The 17,492-nt window shown below is 42.9% G+C and overlaps 1 protein-coding gene across 2 annotated transcripts in view; it reads right to left on the reverse strand.

The window, feature by feature from the left end:
- Positions 1 to 4,968: 4,968 nt before the first annotated feature.
- st3gal8 (ST3 beta-galactoside alpha-2,3-sialyltransferase 8) overlaps positions 4,969 to 17,492 on the reverse strand; it is a 42,788-nt gene continuing 30,264 nt past the window's right edge. Inside the window, exons 1-7 of one of the 2 annotated variants that reach the window (XM_020482796.2) lie at positions 14,876 to 15,060; positions 13,784 to 14,695; positions 11,230 to 11,423; positions 10,521 to 10,700; positions 9,541 to 9,586; positions 8,976 to 9,095; positions 4,969 to 8,867 (exon numbers count right to left, since the gene is read on the reverse strand). In XM_020482796.2, coding sequence (XP_020338385.1) covers positions 8,697 to 8,867; positions 8,976 to 9,095; positions 9,541 to 9,586; positions 10,521 to 10,700; positions 11,230 to 11,423; positions 13,784 to 14,110 — 1,038 coding nt within the window. In that variant the 5' untranslated portion in view covers positions 14,111 to 14,695; positions 14,876 to 15,060 and the 3' untranslated portion in view covers positions 4,969 to 8,696. Of the gene's footprint in view, positions 8,868 to 8,975; positions 9,096 to 9,540; positions 9,587 to 10,520; positions 10,701 to 11,229; positions 11,424 to 13,783; positions 14,696 to 14,875; positions 15,061 to 17,492 lie in introns of those variants that run through there. The other variant, XM_020482797.2, reaches the window with a different exon arrangement.

Raw genomic sequence — 17,492 nt, forward strand, 5'->3', positions numbered from 1 at the left:
AAGATGGCAAGATGCAGTAGATGGTATAGAGTACAGTATATACAGTTAGGCAAAAAAGTATTTAGTCAGCCACCAATTGTGCAAGTTCTCCCACTTAAAAAGATGAGAGAGGCCTGTAATTTTCATCATAGGTACACTTAAACTATGACTGACAAAATTAGAAGAAGAAAATCCAGAAAATCACATTGTAGGATTTTTAATTAATATACTTGCAAATTATGGTGGAAAATAAGTATTTGGGCAATAACAAAAGTTTATCTCAATACTTTGTTATATACCCTTTGTTGGCAATGACAGAGGTCAAGCGTTTTCTGTAAGTCTTCACAAGGGTTTCACACACTGTTTTGGTATTTTGGCCCATTCCTCCATGCAGATCTCCTCTAGAGCAGTGATGTTTTGGGGCTGTTGCTGGGCAACTCCCTCCAAAGATTTTCTATGGGGTTGAGATCTGGAGACTGGTTAGGCCACTCCAGGACCTTGAAATGCTTCTTATGAAGCCACTCCTTCATTGCCCGGGCGGTGTGTTTGGGATCATTGTCATGCTGAAAGACCCAGCCACGTTTCATCTTCAATGCCCTTGCTGATGGAAGGAGGTTTTCACTCAAAATCTCACAATACATGGCCCCATTCATTCTTTCCTTTACACGGATCAGTCGTCCTGGTCCCTTTGCATTGCAGAAAAACAGCACCAAAGCATGATGTTTCCACCCTCATGCTTCACAGTAGGTATGGTGTTCTTTGGATGCAACCCAGCATTCTTTGTCCTCCAAACACGACGAGTTGAGTTTTTACCAAAAAGTTATATTTTGGTTTCATCTGACCATATGACATTCTACCAATCTTCTTCTGGATCATCCAAATGCTCTCTAGCAAACTTCAGATGGGCCTGGACATGTACTGGCTTAAGCAGGTGCACACGTCTGGCACTGCAGGATTTGAGTCCCTGGCGGCGTAGTGTGTTACTGATGGTAGGCTTTGTTATTTTGGTCCCAGCTCTCTGCAGGTCATTCACTAGGTCCCCCCGGGTGGTTCTGGGATTTTTGCTCACTGTTCTTATGATCCTTTTGACCCCACGGGGTGAGATCTTGCGTGGAGCTCCAGATCGAGGGAGATTATCAGTGGTCTTGTATGTCTTCCAATTTCCTAATAATTGCTCCCACAGTTGATTTCTTCAAACCAAACTGCTTACCTATTGCAGATTCAGTCTTCCCAGCCTGGTGCAGGTCTACAATTTTGTTTCTGGTGTCCTTTGACAGCTCTTTGGTCTTGACCATAGTGGAGTTTGGAGTGTGACTGTTTGAGGTTGTGGACAGGTGTATTTTATAGTGATAACAAGTTCAAACAGGTGCCATGAATACAGGTAACGAGTGGAGGACAGAGGAGCCTCTTATTAAAGAAGAAGTTACAGGTCTGTGAGAGCCAGAAATCTTGCTGGTTTGTAGGTGTCCAAATACTTATTTCCACCATAATTTGCAAATAAATTCATAAAAAATCCTACAATGTGATTTTCTGGATTTGTTCTCTCATTTTGTCTGTCATAGTTGAAGTGTACCTATGATGCAAATTACAGGCCTCTCTCATCTTTTTAAGTGGGAGAACTTGCACAATTGGTGGCTGACTAAATACTTTTTTGCCCCACTGTACATATGAGATGAGCAATGTAGGGTATGTAAACATTATATTAAGTGGCATTGTTTAGTTAAAGTGGCTAGTGATACATTTTTTTACATCAATTTTTCTAATATTAAAGTGGCTGGAGTTGAGTCAGTATGTTGGCAGCAGCCACTCAATGTTAGTGGTGGCTGTTTAACAGTCTGATGGCCTTGAGATAGAAGCTGTTTTTCAGCCTCTCTGTCCCAACTTTGATGCACCTGTACTGACCTCACCTTCTGGATGGTAGCGGTGTGAACAGGCAGTGATTCAGATGGTTGTTGTCCTTGATTATCTTTTTGGCCTTCCTGGGACATCGGATGCTGTTAGTGTCATGGAGGGCAGGTAGTTTGCCCCCGGTGATGCGTTGTGCAGACCGCACCACCCTTTGGAGAGCCTTGCGGTTGAGGGCGGTGCAGTTGCCATGCCAGGCTGTGATACAGCCCGACAGGATGCTCTCGATTGTGCATCTGTAAGAGTTTGTCAAGGTTTTGGGTGAAAAGCCAAATTTCTTCAGCCTCCTGAGGCATCTTCACAACACTGTCTGTGTGGGTGGAACATTTCAGTTTGTCTGTGATGTGAACGCCAAGGAACACTTTCCACCTTCTCCACTGCTGCCCTTTCGATGTGAATAGGGGGGTGCTCCCTCTGCTGTTTCCTAAAGTCCACGATCATCTCCTGTGTTTTGTTGATGATGAGTGAGAGGTTATTTTCCCTACACCACACTCCGAGTGCCCTCACCTCCTCCCTGTAGACTGTCTCGTTGTTGTTGGTAATCAAGCCCACTACTGTTGTGTCGTCTGCAAACTTGATGATTGAGTTGGAGGCGTGCATGGCCATGCAGTCGTTGGTAAACAGGGAGTACAGGAGGGGGCTGTGGACCTGTTGGGGCGATATGCAAACTGTAGTGGGTCTAGCGTAGCCGGTAAAGTAGAGGTGATATGAACCATGACTAGTCTCTCAAAGCTGTTAATGATCACAGAAGTGACTGCTATGAGGCGATAGTCATTTAGTTCAGTTATCTTCGTCTTCTTGGGTACAGGAACAATGGTGGCCATCTTGAAGCATGTGGGGACAGCAGACTGGGATAGGGAGTGATTGAATATGTCCGTAAACACACCAAGTCCACAAGTTGTGATTGGAAATGGCGTATCGACACACACACCTCTACACAATCACTCAATGCATGTGTATGAAAGAGAGTGAAGAGCTCTGAGAAAAAAGGACCCTTGTATCCTGGGGTTGGACTTTCTTAGACTGCCAGTTAGACCTAAATGGGGGCACACTGAGCTTCCAGGGAAGGCCGGCAGGCACCATGCCCCCCCCCCCCCCCCCCCCCAATGTCACATTCACACAACCCAACAACTCCCTTACGCCAACAGTTAAAGCAGCAGAGACTCATGGCTGCCCCCCCCCCCTCCCTACATCTGTGTGGGACTTTTCCCAAGCCCCTTTGTCACCTACGGCTGTGTGTTACATTCCCCCAGCTACCTCCATAACACATCCCTCCGCTAGCCCAGATGGGAGAGGACACTGTCTGCAGTGAGGGAGATAAGGGGGAGGAACTGTGTTGGTCTTGACCCCGAGCAGCAGAAACGGGGGGGGGGGGGGGGGGGGGGGGGGGCATGCGCAGGAGAGGCTGGCTGCCGCAGGCCTGAAGCTCTACCCACAAGAAGTGCCATTTCACTTCTTGTGGCCATTATGTGGGGAGGAGGGTATCAGCACCATAGAGGACAAAGTGGGAGCTGTCCGAGACGGGCCCACCCCCACCATCCAGCAACAGCTGAAGAGCTTCCTGGGCCTGGCCTCGTACTACAGGAGGTTTGTACGGGGCTTCTCAAGCGTCACTGCTCCCCTGAGGGACAAGGCCTTCACTTGGACAGTGGAGTGCCCACACCGTGGGAAGAGGTGGCAGCGCCGTGGCAGCTCTCTCACTCGCAACCAAAGACCCGCACTACTTCTCTCCATCCTCAAAGTGATGGCCTTGTGGAGCGATTCAACAAAACGCTTGGACAGCAGCTTTCCATCGTCTCTACCAAACACCAGCGTGACTGGGACAAGTACCTGCCCAAGGTCCTCATGGCATGCCGCTCTGCTGTCCAAGATTCCACCTACTGCATGCCTGCCCTCCTCATGCTGGGGCGAGAAATCCGCACCCCTGCAGAGATGGTGTTTGATCGGCCCCTGGGTATAGATAGATATGCCCACATCTTCGACAGAGAGCAGCTGGTGAATGCAGGTGTGAGGCAGAAGAGGAACTATAACATGTACATCTGGGGCAGGCACTTTGTGGCTGGGAAGCTGGTCTGGGAAAGGCAGATGCCCCAAGCTGGACAGCTACTTGGTGGGGCCCTGCAGCATCCTGGAGAGGTTAGGGAAGGTTGTGTACTGGGTGCAGGGTCCGACACGTCAGTCAACCTGCTATCTGCCAACCACGTGAATGCCTGGAGTGTTCCGATTCGGGGCATCCTTGTGGTTGGTGGTGCGGTGGGGGGGTGAGGGGAGGGGGGGGGGGGGGTGGCACTGCAAGTTTAAGACCATGCTTAGCCATTGTTCTCTCTCTTTATGTCTGGTCTTAACAAGAGATGGGTCACCGTTGTTTGATACTGTTTTCCTTGGTTTATTTGGGGTGGGCTACGGCCAAACTGTAGCCTGTGTTGAGTTTGGTTAATAAACTGGGAATTCGTAAACACAATCCTCTGTCCGGACATTTGTTCATTTATGATCTAGCCAGGTCATTACAATATAAATCTGTGTCTGGAATAAATCCATTCAGTAGTATCCAGACATGCATTAGGCTATTTATTGATCATTTGATAATTTTGGTGATAATTGAATAGGACTAAGTAAGGAAATTATGTGCATTTTCATCTGTCAGAGTCGTTTACCTTTGAACAATGTGTATGAATCTGAAGGACCATAACGATGCTCTCTGACGGGTTGCCCAGTAATGTGCACTTGAGATCCACTCTATAGCGCCATTGAAATTTAAAGGCAATGTTCCTGTTGTCGCGTAGACCACATTCACAGTAAATGCTGCATGTCGGCTCAATTGGAAATTACCTTAAATTTCAAAAGAGCAATAACACAGACCTTTAGCAGTACGGACTGAATCTAGCCCTTTCCTATTGGTTGTCACTCTTTGTTGCTGCTGGAAAATCATGCTGAAGAGGAAATGTACAAACAAATAATGGTTATTGCTAAGGCACAGTTAATAATGCGCAGATCCTACTGCCTGCATTGGAGAAATATACTTGGTGGTGGCCAGGATTTTGACCCTTCAGAGCAAGAATGTTTCAGAATTAAAGGGAGGCGGTGTGTTGATTGGTAATTATGCTTTTATTAATAAACATGAACAAAAATAACACCACAGCTTGATTATAGTCAACCACACACAAACAAAATTCAACCATATGTACTCACAAATTCAACTTTCTTTCACTCACACACAGATACACACATACATCTGGGATTTCAAATACAAATGCATTACAAATGGTCAATTTGGACAATAAAATGTAAAGTATGAAAGTGCATTGAGCAATAAGGACGATAACTACTCAAAATAATACGTACAGTATGCTCATGTCACATTTGCTTCATAAGGTAAGGTTTATTTAAAGTCAGTGTTCAGTATTCCTCAATTTCAATGTGTTTTTCCATGTCGAAGTCTTTGGGGTCACATCATGGTCCAAGAGTAAAATATTTTAAATAGAATTACACCACACTGTTTTAAAATGACAAATTTGTATTTTAGTATATGTATTTATTAAGGATCCTCATTTTATAATTACGAAAAATAACAAACCACTCATTTCCAGCCTTGAGAACATACAAAACAACAAGTCCATCTCAGAAATAGATGTAACAGCAATCAACCACATACATATCTTTACCTAATCTCAGGCATTTGTTTGCGCAAACCAGTAGACAAATAATGAGATCACTTTGAACTGTGGTGTGGGAAAAGTTTAACATGATTCACCCCACAGACACATAGACATGGATTTTGTACTCTTCCTGGGGTCCAGCAACACTAAGGCAGTTATGTATAACTTAAAATATTACATTACATTATATTTCAAAACACTTTTCACAACACATTAAGTGGGTTCCCTCAGGCCAATACTCTACTACCACATATCTACAATACAAAATCCATGTGTGTGTAGAGTGCGCGGTGAATCATGTTAAACTGTGCGGGGTGCATCATGTTAAACTGTTCGAGGTGTAGATTACATCTAGCATTCCAGTGTTTGAACGTATAAACAACGCATGGAAATGATGCAGAATTATCTATCTGCAATATTAAAGCTAATTTCCCCCAGGCTCAAGATTTGTATTCTTTGGAATACAACACGAGTGAAGTTTCCATAGTTTAAAGCGCATGTTATTAGATAAAATGAGGGTCAACCTAATACTGGGCAACATACTGTAAATGTGTACATTACAGGAACTGATTATGAAAGCTGTAAAATAATATGGTATAGATTGACTACGAATGGCAGCTCAAAACGGTCTCTAAAAAGATATTAAACTGTAAAACTCCTTATTAAATCAATCCTTATGGTTCCATTGCAGTGAAAATGCTTGAATTAATGTGACTCAAACATTGCCCTTTTATGTCCCCACAAAGAAGAGAAATATACGTAGATATGGTTCTTGCACTCTCGCAAACACAGCGCTTTTGTCCTTAATGCTTTTTCTGTGGTTGTGGTTTAACCGTCAGTCAAAGGCCCTCGGATTCTTGAAGGTTCCTTCAGTATAAGGCTAGTTCAGTGCAGCATGACGACATGTACAGAACAGGGAAGGAACTACATTGACTTCAGAAAGTATTCATACTCCGTGACTTATTCCACATTGTGTTGTGTTACAGCCTGATTTAAAAAAAGAAATTCTCACCAATCTACAAACAATACCCCATAATGACAAAGTGAAAACAGGTTTTTTGATATTTGTGCACATTTCTTAAACATAAAAAACAGATACCTTATATACATACGTTTTCAGCCCCTTGGCTATGAGACTTGAAATTGAGCTCAGGTGCATCCTGTTTCCATTGATCATCCTTGAGATGTTTCTACAACTTGATTGGAGTCCACCTGTGGTACATTCAATTGATTGGACATGATTTGGAAAGTCACACACCTGTCTATATAAGGTCTGACAGTTGACAGGGCATGTCAGAGCAGAAACAAGCCAGGATTGTGGCAGGATTGTGGCACAGATCTGGGGAAGGGTAACAAAAATAATTCTACAGCATCGAAGGTCCCCAAGAACACAGTGACCACCATAATTCTTAAATGGAAGATGTTTGGAACCACCAAGACTCTTCCTAGAGCTGGCCGTCTGGCCAAACTGAGCAATCGGGGGAGAAGGGCCTTGGTCAGGGAGGTGACCAAGAACCTGATGGACACTCTGACAGAGCTCTAGAGTTCCTCTGTGGAGATGGGAGAACCTTCCAGAAGGACAACCATCTCTGCAGCACTCCACCAATCAGGCATTTATGGTAGAGTGGCCAGACGGAAGCCACTCCTCAGTAAAAGGTATATGACAGCCCACTTGGAGTATGCCAAAAGGCACCTAACGACTCTCAGATCATGAGAAACAATATTCTCTGGTCTGATGAAACCTAGATTGAAATCTTTAGCCTAAATGCCAAGCGTCACATCTGGAAGAAATCTGTCACTATCCCTACAGTGAAACATGGTGGTGGCAGCATCATGCTGTGGGGATGTTTTTCAGTGGCAGGGACTCATACTGGGACAAAAGTTCACCTTCCAACAAGACAAGGACACTAAGCACGCAGTCAAGACAATGCAAGAGGGGCTTTGGGACAAGTCTCTGAATGTCCTTGAGTGGCCCAGCCAGAGCCTGGACTTGCTCCTCAGTAAAAGGTATATGACAGCCCACTTGGAATTTGTCAAAAGGCACCTAAAGACCATGAGAAACAAGATTCTATTTGGCCTGAATGCCAATAGTCACATCTGGAGGAAACCTGGCACCATCCCTACCGGGAAGCATGCTGTGGGGATGTTTTTCAGTGGCAGGGACTGGGAGAGTAGTCAGGATCAAGGTAAAGATGAACAGAGCAAAGTTCAGAGCAAAGTTGATGAACACATGCTCTAGAGCACTCAGGACCTCAGACTGGGGTAAACATGACCCTACGCACACAGCCAAGAAGATGCAGGAGTGGCTTTAGGACAAGTCTCTGAATGTCCTTAAGTAGTCCAGCCAGAGCCCGGACTTGATCCCGATCGACCATATCTAGATAGACCATAAAATAGCTGTGTAGCAACGCTCCCCATCCAACAAGACAGAGCTTGAGAGGATCTGCAGAGAAGAATGGGAGAAACACCCCATTAAAGGTGTGCCAAGCTTGTTGCGTCATACCCGAGAATAATCAATGCTGTAATCGCTGCCAAAGGTGTTTCAACAAAATACTGAGTAAATGGTCTGAATACTTACGTAAATGTAATATTTCAGTTTCATTTTTTATAAATTTGCTTTGTCATTATGGGGTATGGGGTATTGATGGGGGGGGGGGGGGGGATAATACATTTTTGAATAAGGCGGTAACAAAATGTGGAAAAAGTCAAGGGGTCTGAATACTTCCCGAAGGCACTGTAAGTATTCACACCGTTTTGCTATGAAACTCCAAATTGAGCTCAGGTGCATCCAGTGCATCCAATTTCTTTTGATCATCCTCGAGATGTCAATACAACTTGATTGAAGTCAACCTGTGGCCAATTCAGGATTTAGAAAGAAACACATCTGTCTATATAAGATCCCACAACTGTCTGTAGATCTCTGAGGCTGTAACACAACAAAATGTGGAATAAGTCAAGGGGTATGAATAGTTTCTGAAGGCAATGTACATGATTCAAGTTTTTGTTGTGGTTTGAGGACTCCCGTTTGTGGTTTTGGTTGTTTGTGTTGCTCATAGGCACTAGTTGCAGAGAGCAGGGCACATATTTGACTGTCTCTGACCACCAGACCACTACACTCTAATGGCTTCATCCTGTACACACCACCCCTGCTCATTCTCATCTCCTGTGCAGCTTAATTTTGCCCTCTGTGTCAAGCTTTAGGATAACCTCCATCTCAAAATCAGCATGGTGGACTCCGGTTTTCCTAAACGCGCCGCCATACTTGTTTTCCTCCCAGTAGTGATGCCAGTTCCCATGTTGATCGGCTCCATAGCCAAATACCGACACCTGTAGAGGTCGTTAGCATTAGCATTACTAGTGTTATTAGCATTCTGTTTACTTTCAACCAGGCTTCTCATACCAAAGATACAGCTCTTGATATCAAAGGATACACACCTCATCGCAGATGTGCAGGGAAAATATTATGGCCAGCATGCCCGTGGATGGGTATCTGCCATGGCGCTCTGTCCACCGGTCGTGGGTGTACTTAAAGAATGCTGGATTTATCACCATTACCTGCAAACGAGAGGGTGATTAGCTGTAACGCAACACACAAAAAAGCATTAATAATTCAATGTTTTCATCCAAAATGACAATAAAAAAATGTTTTTTCAGCTTTTTCTTTTGTTACATGTACAGTACATTCTACACACATTTGACATAAATGAAGTTTTGATTAGATTTTTCACAGTAATTGCATTGCAAAAATCAAGTTATTTGATATTTTGATATACATAACATTTCTGTAGATAGATAGTAAGTTTACATTATAAATCATGTTTTCAGAATTTTGTACAATCATTTAAATTGAATAACACTAAGTTTTGAATCAAGTGTTGTTTTGCGTATCAGTTCATAAACCATGCACCATGGAATTGGCACATCACAAACTCTTTCCAACTATTTTGCAACCTGTATGGCGCCACAGTCAACATTTTGTCAAGTAAATGACGAGACTTACCTTATCCTTGTCAGCCCGTACTCGATCTTTCACCCTCATGTATGTCCTGAAGAAACATGAAAGGAAAACAACAATAAGATAGTTTTATTTATTTAACCAGGTGGGTCAGTTGAGAACAGTTCTCATTTACAATGCCAAACATTTGTCACGATTAAAACGGAACAGTAAAAATTGACACAACAAAGACAACTGTCACATACCTCATTTGCACATACTGTATATAGATTTTTCTACTGTATTATTGACTGTATGTTTGTTTGTTCCATGTGTAACTCTGTGTTGTTGAACTGCTTTGCTTTATCTTGGCCAGGTCGCAGTTGCAAATGAGAACTTGTTCTCAACTATCCTACCTGGTTAAATAAAGGTGAAATAAAATGTAAATAATAAAAAACATTAAAAAACAGACTAGGGCCTAGATTCAATCAGATCAAGTGTTAACCGGCGATAGCCTACATACTGTAGTGGAGGTGTGATTATGTTGGAGCTGTCAAATCTGTGAGCAGCTGGTCTTGATCATTGTCACGAAGCCACATCCATCCCGCTGACGTTAGAAGTCCAGAACAAGAAAGTGTAGACTATTTAGAAATAATGGCACTCAAAAAGAAAATCATTAAACTAAATCATGAGGATTTATATCAGCCTAGTCGAGGTGTAGTTTACACCTCACATTCCAGTGATCGAACTTGTCAACAAGACTGCATGGGATTTCTCTTAATGCGACTCTTAATGCAGCCAAAGGCAATGTCAGCTTTGTGGATATGACAGATCAGACACCACTATGTGGATGTCGGCTTAAGTGGATCTGATTGAATAGAGCCCTAAGACAAGATCAAGGTCAACAATTGTCAACAATTAACTACGCCATCTGTTTTAGTCAGTCAGACGAATACCATGCAGTAGTCAGTTGAGTGCACAAATGCAGCTACTGCAATTTGGGAAGTGACAGTAAAAAGCTTGTAATTGGCGTAGAGTAGACCTACGTTTTGATCTCTCCCGTCGACAGGGCGCTGGCTACCCACTGTAGATCGCGGAGTTTAAAGGGCAGCAGGACGAGGTGGACCCCAGGGCCGATGTCCACTGCACTCTCAGGGTACATGAAGTGGTGTGTCGTTCTGTTGCCCACGTCCACCTCGAACCCTAATGTGGTGGCTTTATTCATTCTTGACAGCAAAGTGAGAACATTGCTTCAGTTCACAGGCATGTCATGTATGGTGTGCGAGATAACAATCAGACACTGTATTAGATTTATTAACATGGTAACCCTGCAGCTACTGCGCTGTAGTGTACTGTATTCATTAATTCATTCCAGACAGTCAGTCAACCACCTGACTTAACCAATAGTTAACTAATTATGGTGTTGATTGAGCTCATGCGGTATGCCTCCCTGGTTTCAGGAGATGAGGTAATTGGGTCAGGTGGTTTGTTGCGTGTCTGGAACTGAAGCCTGGTCACTGCAGTTCATCAGGCTCATTATTGCCTAATCCTGCCAATGTGAAAAGCGGTGGGTTGTTTGGATCATGGCAGTGATGGGGTTGTGTAATGCCTGCTCTCGCTGTTTAGACTGTGTTGGTGTGTGAGAAGCATGATTTTTTGGATTTTCTATTGTGGTTGTTTTGTCTGTTAATGGTTGTTTTGAATGTTTGATTGATTGTGTTGTCTGCGTTGGGTCATGTTTTCTCTGGGCCATACCTTATGACACTGTTATGGGAGTCTATCAAGGAGCCATATTGAGAGCCCAGCAGGTTTCCTGAGTTCCCCACCACTGCACACTTCCTGCATTGAGCTTGTTTGGGTTGGACATCCCTGGCGGGGGGAGCGATGACCTGGAACATCTTCTGGATCACCTCGTATATCGTACGCTCATCGGTGGACCGCTGCAAAGCCTGACGGGAATGTTCAAAACTCACTTTAGATGTGGAACAACAATATCTCACAGGAATAATGCCTGTGCTCTCCTTTGGCTACCAACAAACAAAAACAGGGCAATATACAAGGGTCCTTTTAATATTCAGTACTCAGGAAATCCCCAGACTAAATAGATTCTAATTTTGGCAGCTCCAGAGGGAGGCCTTGTGTTAAATGTGCCCCTTCATAACCAGCCAGCCTCTTTGTGGCCATCTTACTAACAATTTTGGCATGGCATTCTTAGCAGACCAGCACTGTGTGTGTGTGTGTGTGTGTGTGTGTGTGTGTGTGTGTGTGTGTGTGTGTGTGTGTGTGTGTGTGTGTGTGTGTGTGTGTGTGTGTGTGTGTGTGTGTGTGTGTGTGTGTGTGTGTGTGTGTGTGTGTGTGTGTGTGTGTGAAATGTAAAATTCAGCATTAGTGGAGACTGCATTCACGGTAAACGCTGCATATGTCGTCTCGATTGGAAGTTGCCGTTGAATTTCTGACGCTTCAGCGATAAAGATTAAATAGAGCCCTAAATTCCTCATATGAATAAAATTATAATTGGCGAGTATATCTGGGAATACATACATTACAGATCCATATACAGTGCCTAGTGAAAGTCTACACACACCTTGCATGATCTTTACATTTTGCTGCCTTAAAATTACATCTAAAAAGGGATTACATTTGATTTTGTTTCCCAAAGATCTACACAACCTACTCCACATTTTCAAATACTGGTGGAAGCACTATTTTCAGCTATTACTACTGTGAATATTTTGAAATAATATCAGACCGACTTTGCTCTTAGAGCAGAGAGCAGAGAGTATATACTTTTTCCACATTTTGTTGTGTTCTAGCCTGAATTTAAAATGGATTAAATTGAGATTTTGTGTCGCTGGCTTACAGACAATACCCCATAATGTCAAAGTGTTGTTTTCGACATCTGTACAAATTAATAATACAAATGAAAAGCTAAAATGTCTTGAGCAAATACATATTCAACCCCTTTGTTATGGCAAGCCTAAATAAGTTCAGGAGTAAACATTTGCTTAACAAGTCACAGACTAAGTCGCATGGACTCACTCTGTGTCCATTAATAGTGTTTAACATGATTTTTGATTGACTACCTCATCTCTGTACCCCACAATCGAGCAGTGAATTTCAAACAAAGACCAGGGAGGTTTTTCAATGTTTCGCAAAGAAGGGCACCTATTGGTAGATGGGTAAAGATAATAAAAAAAGCAGACATTGAATATCCCTTTGAGCATGGTGAAGTTAATAATTACACTTTGGATGGTGTATCAATACACCCAGTCACTACAAAGACACAGGCATCCCTTCTAACTCAGTTGCAAGAGGAAGGAAACCGCTCAGGGATTTCACCATAAGGCCAATGGTGACGTCAAAACTGTTAAGAGTTTAATGACTGTGATAGGAGAAAACTGAGGACGGATCAACAACACAAGACATCACTGAGTACCACTCTTCATATCTTCAAACATGGTGGTGGCTACATAATGTTATGGTTATGCTTGTCATCGGCAAGGAATATGGAGTTTTTTTGGGGGGGAAGAAACAGACTAAAGCTAAGCACAGGCAAAATCCTAGATGAAACAGACACTGGGAGATAAATTCACCTTTCGGCAGGACAATAACCCAAAACACAAGGTCAATTATACACTGGGGTTGCTTACCAAGATGACATTGAATGTTCCTGAGTGGCATAGTTACAATTTTGACATAAGTCAGATTGAAAATCTATGGAAAGGTTTGAGAATGGCAGTTTAGCGATGGTCAACAATCAACGTCATGAATAATGTGCAAATATTGTACAATCTTGGTATGCAAAGCTCTTAGACTTACCCAGGAAGACTCACAGCTGTAATCACAGCCAAAGGTGATTCTAACATGTATTGACTCAAGGGTATGAATATTTATGTAAATTACATAATTGCTAAAAGTTCTAAAAACATGTTTTCCCTATGATAACATTTTAAGGCAACAAAATGTCGACTGTGCAAGGGGTTTGTAGACTTTCACTAGGCACTGTACCTTGAATTATTTTCAAATGACTTATTATTGAACGATAGTGAACAGGATATACAGTAATACAATGTAATACTACATTATTACTATCATTACTAAGTAGAAATGTATTACATTGTACTGATGTACTTCTAATAATGTACAGACATATTATTTGGGAAAGTGTCAGAGATACTTTCTGTCATTTTTGTTACAATATACAGAATTTTTGATGTGTGGTCCTACATCTTTAACAATAAGCTGACAGTATTTGGCCACATACATGGGCAGAGTCTTTGGCCCCTGTCATCAATAGTAATGGTCTTACCAGCCACCACTTCAGGGCCAGGCGGTCCATGTTGTTGTCTCTGTCTGTGAGGAAGGGCTGCTGCTGGGGATCATAGTGCTGAGCGAACCACGCAGAAAACTTCATGTCCGCTATGCAGGATGGGCACTCACATATCCTGTCTGGACTGAGCACCGTGACACTGGGTGTTGCCCATGTTCGGTTAACAGCGGGCCCTGGCACAGTCCTGGAGGTGGCATGGGTCTCCATCAAAGTCATAGACAGGATGTTGTTCTTCTGAATGGTGATCATGACAAAGAGAATCCCACCAAACAGAGAAAACAAGCACAACTTCCTCTTGAAAAGCATGACCGGACGTTGTGAGGTAGGTAGGTAGAGAGGTGTACAGTCAGTGCCCTGGGGAAAAGGCAGTCCAGTGATAGGCGTTGGCACCAGGAGTTTCAGTGGTGGAACCCAACTTAGGCAGTCCAGTGTTATTGTCTTGGCTTATATACTTAGTGATTCTGGATTCAAAGGTAAGAACCAGAAACATTCAGCAACTACTTTCTGATGTTCTATCTCCCTGCTGTCCCAGCCAGAGAGATGTCACACTTCTTAAAATCACAGGTAACACAAACATGCAGAAGAATTGGTTGATACCTGAGTTTATAAAGGGTGTTAGCTGGATTTTGACCCTGGCCTGATGTGTCCTAGTTGATCGAGGAGAATAAGTCCCATGAAACAATTCGACCCAAAAATGTTGTCTGCCGCTTACGAGGGAGACTGCCTTGCTCTGCTCAAGGCAATCGGCAAGGAAATGTAAAAGAGGAAGGGAAACATATAGCCTTCGGTTTCCAAATTCCCTACCCAAGCTTAAAGAAGGCCTCTCATTGGTAAAACCTCCATGTTTCTCTCCAGAGCTCCGGTCTGAATGCGCTGCACAGCTTCCTGCTTCTAGAAGACACAAACACACAGCATCAATGCAACGATTCAGAAAACAAAATCAACATGCTACATGCTGCTTACGTAACAAATAGGAGATGGGGAGAGAAATCAATACTCCAAGAGCCACATACTGAACAGTCAACGGCAGCTTTTGATAAACTGCCCATCAATGTAGGGCTAAATACATACCGTATCTTCAAAAAATCCATCAAAAATATACTGTGTGCATGGCCATCTGGTATTTACAGTATTTGCACTGAATATATGCGCTCAGTACTAACTCCACTTCTTATCAGCACGATCGATAACAAAGCTTGCACAAATGTAACAGAGTCAACCTATTGGCTGTAAAACTTGTTGTTAGTACCCCTCTTCCTGTGTGTGCAGAAAGAGGAAAGTCAGCAGAACTGTTAACGTGCAGCCTTTTTTCTTCACCTTGAGTTCTCAGAGCACAACACTACCATCGAAGGAGTGGAAAGCCAAAACAACTGTTGCCTCTCGCTGAGGCACGCAACTGAGCCTGAGCGTCCACTCTGCAACACACAAGTTTATAAATAAAGTCACATGCTGGCCCTGCATTAATGCATCTCCCATAGATGCAATACCCCCCCCCCCCCCTCTTTGGGGCCAGACTCAGTGACACCAGGGGTGCAGAATCACTTGCATTGAACTCACTTGCATAGAATAAGCCAGCCTTCTGACTACCCTCACTGGGATCCTGCTGCCTCTGGATATTAGCAACAGGGACTCCCCACCTGGCTGCCAAACTAAAGACACAGTGGTTATAGAATCCGAGAGAGGAGGGGTTGGAGGGAGAATTCCCAGGGATCAGCTGATCGTCAGCTGATGCAGTGGAAGAGTTCTGTTAGATGAGATGAGATCATATCGGTGTATCCCTGCCTGCGTGTCTGTCTGCCTGTCTGTCTGGTCCTGGTGCAGAACAAACATCCTTGCATCTTATCCTCAGAACAGCGTAACAAAAGACCCAGGCCCAGACGCTTCACATTCCTGAATTACAATGGCAGGGCAAGAGAGAGAACACCCACATAGGGATACACACAGGGCATCACAGCAGAGTCTGCTTTATATGTGCCAAGGCATATACACATATGCTTAAAAGGAGTAGCTACAGTGCCTTCAGAAAGTATTCATAACTTTGTTGTGTTACAGCCTGAATTCAATATAGTTGAATTTTTCTACACACAATACCCCATATCAATACTTTGTAGACGCACTTTTGGCAGTGATTACAGCACCGAGTCTTTTCTAGGTAAATCTGTAAGAGCTTTCCACTCCTGGACTGTGCCAAACATTAGCCCATTGGTCTATGCAAAATTCTTAAAGCTCATTTTCAGGTCATGCCATAGATTTTAAAGTAGATTTAAAGTGCTGTGGAAAAGTATTTGCCCCCTTCCTGATTGTATCTATTTTTGGGCATATTTCTTTATACTGAATGTTATAAAATCTTCAAACAAAACCTAATATTAGATATAGGGAACCCGAGTTAACAAATAACCAAAAAATATATAGAATTATTTTATTTATTGAATTAACAAAGATACGCAACACTCAATTCCCATGTGTGAAAAAGTAATTGCTCCCTTACACTTAATAAGGTTGTCCCACCTTTAGCTGCAATGACTGCAACCAAATACTTCCACATCCCTGGGTCGCTCCTCATTTCAGTTCGCTGCAGCTAGCGACTGAATCAAGCTGCAACAAACACTCAAACTGCACAGTTTTATCACAATGTCTTAATTCAAAGACTCAATCATGGACACTCTTACTGACAGTTGTGGCTGCTTTGTGTGATGTATTGTTGTCTCTACCTTCTTGCCCTTTGTGCTGTTGTCTGTGCACAATAATTTTTGTTTCATCTTTTGTGCTGCTACCATGTTGTGTTGCTACTATGTTGTTGTTATGTTGAGTTGCTACCATGCTGTGTTGTCGTGTGTTTCTGCCTTGCTATGTTGTTGTCTTAGGTCTCTCTTTATGTAGTGTTGTGTTGTCTCTCTTGCTGTGATGTGTGTTTTGTCCTATATTTATATGTATTTATTTATTTATTTATTTTAATCACAGGCCCCCGTCCCCGCAGGAGGCCTTCTGCCTTTTGGTAGGCTGTCATTATAAATGAGAATTTGTTCTTAAGTGACTTGCCTAGTTAAATAAAGGTTCAATAAAAATAAAATAAACAAAGTTGTTGGTCAGTCTCTCACATCGCTCTGGAGGAAATTTTGGCCCACTCTTGCATGCAGAACTGCTTTAACTCAGTGACATTTGTTTTGTTTTCACCGCTTGTTTCAAGTCCTGTCACAACATTATTGTTGTCTATCAACAATGACAAGCCACTGGGTCTGACCATCTGGATGGAAAATTACTGAGGATAATAGTAGACGATATTGCCACTCCTATTTGCCACATCTTCAATTTAAGCCTACTAGAAAGTGTGTGCCCTCAGGCCTGGAGGGAAGCTAAAGTCATTCTGCTACCCAAGAATAGAAAAGCCCCCTTTACTGGCTCAAATATCCGACCAATCAGCCTGTTACCAACCCTTAACAAACTTCTGGAAAAATGTGTTTGACAAGATACAATGCTATTTCCAGTAAATAAATTGACAACAGACTTTCAACACACATATAGAAAAGGACACTCAACAAGCACAGCACTTACACAAATGACTGAAGATTGCCTGAGAGAAATGTATGATAAAATGATTGTGGGGGCTTGTTAGACTTCAACGCAGCTTTTGACATTATCGATCATAGTCTGCTGCTGGAATAACTGATGTGTTATGGCTTTACAATGC

The sequence above is a fragment of the Oncorhynchus kisutch genome, linkage group LG5 (assembly GCF_002021735.2).
Source record: "Oncorhynchus kisutch isolate 150728-3 linkage group LG5, Okis_V2, whole genome shotgun sequence".
Classification (NCBI taxonomy): Eukaryota; Metazoa; Chordata; class Actinopteri; order Salmoniformes; family Salmonidae; genus Oncorhynchus; species Oncorhynchus kisutch.